Source organism: Mchenga conophoros, linkage group LG18, assembly GCF_057382185.1.
Source record: "Mchenga conophoros isolate Kocher_MC1m ecotype Shallow Benthic linkage group LG18, M_conophoros_male_GT1.1, whole genome shotgun sequence".
In the NCBI taxonomy this organism is placed as follows: Eukaryota; Metazoa; Chordata; class Actinopteri; order Cichliformes; family Cichlidae; genus Mchenga; species Mchenga conophoros.
In genome coordinates, this window is record NC_140543.1 from 5856426 (window position 1) to 5862868 (window position 6443).

Sequence of the window (6443 nt, forward strand, 5' to 3'; positions counted from 1 at the left end):
CACGTATGTAATCCAATTCCACAACACAGTGTGATGAGGGAATCAGCTGTGTTTTGCTGCCCATTTTATTTTGAATCTGGCGCGAACCGGCGAGCCAATTCCTGAATCAGTCACGTGGTACTGACTGCCCACGAGGCCTCGAACGTAATCAAAGCAAGCCTCTGTACGCGCTTCACAAAAACTCCCCCGAGATTACTCGACGCACGCTTCGAAGCTTCGACACACAGGACACATCACTAGTGTTTAATATTACTTTCTAGTGTCAGCAGATGTTTGCTGGAGCCATGGTCGATATCCTTTTGCTGCAGCACTCAGAAAAATTATGGTTCTTAAATGGTTCTTCAGATGTCTTCATGGTTCTTTAAAGACCCATCATACGTCAAAGAACCTTTTTATTTTGTGGATGGTTCTTCAGCTATTACAAATGGTTCTTTAAAGAACAAAAGGTTCTTCATCCTTAGCAATCTAAGTTTGATGGTGTAAATGGCATAAATATTTATTCACTATAATGAGGCTGTTAATTATACTGTGTGTTTTCTTTGTGTGCATGTGTGTGCGAAGGGGGAGGGCGGGATACCTGGCAATTACCCTTTAAGAGAAGATGGTAGGAAACTGAATATTCAAATAAAAGTTAGAAATATTTGCAAACAGTAGACACAATACACACATTCAAATACTGTACTTTAGTTTTAAATTTTAATAAAGCATTACTATTTTCTACTCCAAGGCATTACTTTTGAGATTATTATATATTTTTGAAAATATAGCATAATGATAATACTAGTTATTGTAAACTTTACAAACCACCCAGCAGTATGTAAAGTCAAATTATAAAATACAAGTAAATAACAACTGCAGAACAGAATGTCAGTGTAATGAACACACACTTCGTTTTGACAAAGCGCACTGCTTAGGTAAATGATCTGAGTAGTTGTTCATCACTGAGCAATTTGTTGATATGTGTTTCGAGCCAAATAAATGACAGGGAGAGAGAGAGTGACGTCAGAACACGTCATACTATAACCTCCCGGGAGCGGACGGAGGGGTCAGTCGTTGGGATGCGCATGCGCAGACAGAGTGTGCGAGCGGCGGGCCTTGACCTTTCGGGAAAAAAACTCACGGACGGTGACAGCGAGGCGGATAACAGTCTTCAGTACCTGCTGGACTTTGAAGCTGTGGATTCTGGGACTGTTAGAAAAGGTAAAACATTTTCATTAAAACCTTATTACTGTTTTGTTTTTGTTACTCGTCATTGTAGCTTGCTGTTAATGTGCTAACAGTAGCGATTAGCTAGATACGTTAGCCGTTGACGTCAAACCACTGTTATAATTAAGTGAAGCTGCTCCCAGCTAATTTGAACCTTTGGCTTCTAAAATATGTGGTTCAATTGCGTGCTGCGTACATAACCTAATGTCAGCTAGACCGAAATTAAAATGTAATATATTGTTAAAGTCACTAAAATGGCGCCTGAAGCCTGTTGTGAGCTCTGTGTCTGCTCTAGAAACTCTGAAATTCTGTAGATCTGAGCCGTACATTAAATACTCACATGAACCTCTACTTTGAATTCTGTATGAGCTGTATAAAATGCAGCTATGCATAAGTGTTTTGAATGAATAATTAGATTAGATAACTCTTTATTGTCTAATCGAATTATATAGAAATGAATAGAAATGTGACATGAGAAGGTGTGTCTTTGACTGTTCCTGCATAACTTAGTTTCGGACTAGTTGACAAGTTATGCTCCAGTCATTTGATGTTTCCAAGATGTTCTTTTGTAATATAGTTAATTTTTTTGTATATTTCATTTATCCACCATCATACATACAAGCTAAGAAGAGGTCGTTATACTAACAAGAGGTATCAACGCTGGGCCAAAGTTCAGCACATGGTTAAAGTTTGTAATCCAGCCAGGGTGTAAATATCACTCAGCAGCCAGAGCTGAAGCAGGTAGCATCAACACATAAATCTACTCTACCCGGCTTAAATCACAAGAGCACCTCTGACCAAAAAGCTGTAGATTTTTCTTGTTTGCACAAATTAATCCAGATTCACATTAATTGTGTTCACAGCTCCAACAAAATGAGGAAGAGGAGGGGGAGAAACACAATTAGGTTGAATTACAATTGGATGGAAGGCGAGGACAAGGAGAAGGAAGCTTAGGATGAGGAGGAAGAAAAGCAGCAGGAGCATCTTTAGGGATCCCTATGATGTCATTGAGGTTTGTTTCATTAATATGGTCCTCTCACAAAGAACGATGACATGTTTTAGTTCACGTACTTCCTGTATTAAATAGTGATGTGCAAAATGTTGTGAAAAACCACAGAGCAGGTACGTATAGTGCATCTGCAGGTAAATGAACATCAAATCTCTAAGACAGACTGAAATCTGTATATTTATCACCCTTATGATAAAACCCATGTCAGCCATTGGTTTATGGACTTTGTATTTTGAAGCCTCAACATTTGCTTTATTGCTGTTGCTATGTTGGGACCATATTAGGATGAGGGATCAGAATCTGGAGTCATGCACACTATTGTTTCATTTAGTGTGTATCCATAAGATTCGTACAGCAGATCCAAGTTGTGCCTTGAAAACAGGAAAGTCGTCTGCATAGAGGAGAACTGTAATAGCAGGCTTGTACAAAGTGAGGCTTTGTGCACTCGTTTTATTTCTGTCACCCTGTTTTGATGCAGATTTCACTTGAAATCAGGCAAGAACTGGACTTATTTTTTATAATGTGTTCTTGTGAATTGATTGTGTATCGAATATGTTTGATTTGACTTTCTGCAAGACAACAGTCGTCCACTGGCCAAAAAAGTTTTCCAAATACCTCCACGTGATCTAGCCTGGATTTAGAAAAGAATAGCAAAAAAAATCTGCACCTCCTGCTTCAGATGCAATTTGTGTTTCTGTGTTCAGAGGCAGCGGTGAGACCTCGGATCATCCAGCTGGAGAGCCTGACCAGGAGGAGTCGAACATTAACTCAGCTCTTCCAGGGCACCCTGCAGACTCGGCTGTTGGCATCGGCGAGGGATGACGTGAACGCCAAACTGGAGTCCATCACAGGTCAACTGCAGGTATGCGAGTCAGACCTTCTGAGGAGGGTTTCACTTTTCTCTCTTCTTTATAATTGACTCTTTTCTCTCTCTTTCAGCTCCTTGTCTCAGAGTGGGAGGGATTTGAAGCACAAAGGGAGGAACTTGTCGTTTGGTTGGCTTATATGGATGTCCGCCTGAGTGAGGTTGACCAGCTGACAGGAAACACCAGTGAAAAACTGAAACAACTGCAGGTGTGGGCTTGTTTTGATATGACATATATTTGATATGAAACATACGTCAGAGACATTGTCCTAAACTGGACTAACAAAGGACCATGAGTACAACATGAAACGTACATTACATGGTGTAATGCTAAAGTTCATTGATCATTTTAATCATAAACTTGTTGAAATATTTTTACTGAACATGCAAACATCTGCTGATGAAAATGTGTTGATTTATTGGTCTGTTATGAAGCTGTTGCTATTTCTAATGTGTTTTATCACTTTCTGATGTTTTATTAATTAAACAATACATGTATTATTTGTTGTGTTATCTGTAGCTATAGTATTTATATATATATATATTTATTTATAGTATAGCAAATATATTTAATTATTACTGTTTAAAACACTAATATGTGACATGTATTAGTAGTGATGTTGTGCTGAGGGTTAAAATGCCTTTTTGTCTTTTGGTATACTACAAAATGACAATAAACCATTAATATATGTCTATGCTGTGCTCGTATTTATTTTACCCTACTCAAATTCAATTTATGATGCATTTTATTTTGAAAGATTTAAAATGGTTTTTTAAAGAACCATTTGAAGGACCTTTTTAAAAATGGTTCTTTAAAGAACCATTTTTAAAAAGGTTCTTTGAAAAACCATTAAAGGTGCCCCAAAGAACCATTTCTTGATGGTTCTTCAATGAACCACTGAAAGAAATGGTTCTTCAAAGAACCATTGTTTGAAAGGTTCTTTGTGGCACCAAAAAAGGTTCTTCTATGGCATCAGTCTAAAGAACCACTTTTGGTTCCAGTTGGCACCTTTATTTTTCTGAGTGAGACTCTACACTCTGCCTATGGTCAATAAAATTGAAATGGTTACAGATTTTGCTTCTTTTCTTGGTGTCAGTCATTTTCATTACTATACTTTTCTAATGTGATGATGTTGTCTCTTGTTGTTGTCCCTTGCTCTCTTTCTCTCCCCCCTGCTCTGTTCCTGTGCTACTGCGAGTGTACCACTCCTCCCCCCTGCTCCGCAAACATAAGGCAGTGTTTGCGTTCCTTCCCCCTCAACTCAGTGCAAACACAAGGCTCACATGCAGCGTGAAGCGAGAAAGGTGAGAGAGAGAGGGTGAGAGAAAGAGAAAAAAAAGAAACAAGGCTCCCAATCAAGGGCGTAGATTTGGTTTTGGCATTGGTGGGGATGGATGATTCAACCACCAAACCCTGCCCTGTTTCTTTTTTTTCCTTTTTGTCTTTGCTTCTTGATAAAAAAAAAAAGAAAGAAAGAGAGAAATATACTTGCCTACATATGCTATTCTACATGCTTTTAAACCATTTAAAATTACAATTCATAGTTTTATATGTGAATTGTATAATGTTAATTACTATTAAACAAATGTATTTTAGACTTTAGGTTACCTCAGCCATATTCCATATAAATCGGGTATCATACAAAAGGAAAAAAAAGCTTCAAATACAGTCATGACAATAAAAGAATATGACTTTAAGGACTTAACAACATTACTTCAGTTATATTACACCAACATCTCTTATATACATTAGCACTAAGGGAACACTGAATGACCTGGTGGGTTTTGTCCATAAAACTACTCATCTAAGATTACCACAAAGTAAAAGATCTCTCAGAAAAATTATGCAACATTTAAGCACAAAAATTACTAATGAGGCACTCATATGGATATTGGTGGGGACATGTCCCTTGTGTCCATGCGAAATCTACGCCCTTGCTCCCGATTGTTCTAGGAATCCATCCTACCCGTTGTTTTTGCCCATGCGCACAACACGAAATTAAGTGGCGAACCCTCCTACCTTTGTGAATATTAGCTAGAAAAATACTCTGATGGGTAAAATTAAGTGCCAAACCATGCTACCTTTGTGAATGTGACCTACAAACATACTTTGACCCACATCCACCCATCCACATTAAGGGGACGGCTGTGGAGCGTGTGAGCAGCTTCAAGTTCCTGGGAGTCCACATCTCCGAGGATCTCACCTGGACGACCAACTGCTCCAAGCTGGTCAAGAAGGCTCACCAGCGCCTCTTCTTCTTGAGGACTCTGAGGAAGAACCACCTGTCCTCAGACATCCTGGTGAACTTCTATCGCTGCACCATCGAGAGCATCCTGACCAACTGTATAACAGTCTGGTACGGGAACTGCTCTGCCTCGGACCGGAAGGCGTTGCAGAGGGTCGTGAAAACTGCCCAGCGCATCGCCGGAGCACCACTTCCTGCCATAAAAGACATCTACAGGACGCGGTGTCTGAAAAGGGCTGGGAAAATCATCAAAGACCCCAGTCACCCATCGCATGGACTCTTCACCCTCCTGCCCTCTGGGAGGCGCTACAGGAGCCTCCGGACTAAGACCACCAGGTACCGGAACAGCTTCTTCCCCACAGCTGTCAGACTCCTGAACTCTGCCTCCTGACATCTGACCCACGTTAACACATGGACTGGACATACACACACACAATGGACAACTGTACCCTCAAACACACAATAATAACATGGACTGAACCACCACTCACAACCACTAGCACTTTATATAGCCTCTGTAGAAACTACAAAAAAGAAAGATGGAAAATATAATAAAAAAAACAAGAAGATGCTGTATGAATTTATATGAAAAGTGATGCTTCAGTGAATAGAGGGACGATGCTATTACTATGAAATGACAGCTGTGTGCCAAGTTGGATTCTGCTAGCCTTGACATTTTCCACATTTACAGTTAAAATGCAAACACCCTCACTTATCTTAACTGCACTACTGTATAGCTCTGTGTAAATAATAATTCTGTACATTCAATAATCTTTAATCCTACAACTGTTTACAACTTGCATAGTTCCCATTTCTGTATAGCTGTATATCTCAGATTCTGTAAAGTTATTTATTTCATATTCTGTATAGTTTTTCATATTTATATCCTGTTCATAGCCTGTACATAGCTTGTACTCACTACAGCCTGTACATACTTATAGTTATAGAATATTTACAACATACTTCATACCGTGTACATTATAACATACCATAATAGACCCATTTCTGTAATATACTCACATATCTATATTATTGCTAATATATATTGTAATATATCTATATCACTAAAGCACTTCTGGATGGATGCAAACTGCATTTCGTTGCCCTGTACCTGTGC

At 39.1% G+C, this 6443-nt stretch overlaps 1 protein-coding gene and 1 long non-coding RNA gene across 2 annotated transcripts; both read left to right on the forward strand.

The window, feature by feature from the left end:
- The first annotated feature begins 972 nt into the window (after positions 1-972).
- On the forward strand, positions 973-3768 carry LOC146553066 (uncharacterized). The gene is made up of 4 exons (XR_014889593.1): positions 973-1200; positions 2070-2218; positions 2920-3077; positions 3155-3768. It is a non-coding gene; the product is annotated as an uncharacterized LOC146553066 (long non-coding RNA).
- Positions 3769-3984: 216 nt separating this feature from the next.
- LOC146553067 (uncharacterized) lies at positions 3985-6403 on the forward strand. The gene is made up of 2 exons (XM_085255562.1): positions 3985-4385; positions 5220-6403. Exons 1-2 carry the CDS (start codon positions 4365-4367, stop codon positions 5715-5717), a joined length of 519 nt encoding a protein of 172 aa, XP_085111688.1. The 5' UTR covers positions 3985-4364; the 3' UTR covers positions 5718-6403.
- The last annotated feature ends 40 nt before the right edge of the window (positions 6404-6443 follow it).

Coding starts and splice junctions, on each gene's coding strand:
- LOC146553067 (XM_085255562.1), top strand. CDS start 4,365: ATGCAGCGTGAAGCGAGAAAG. Junction 4,386..5,219: donor TGCAGCGTGAAGCGAGAAAG/GTGAGAGAGAGA, acceptor ATCCACATTAAG/GGGACGGCTGTGGAGCGTGT.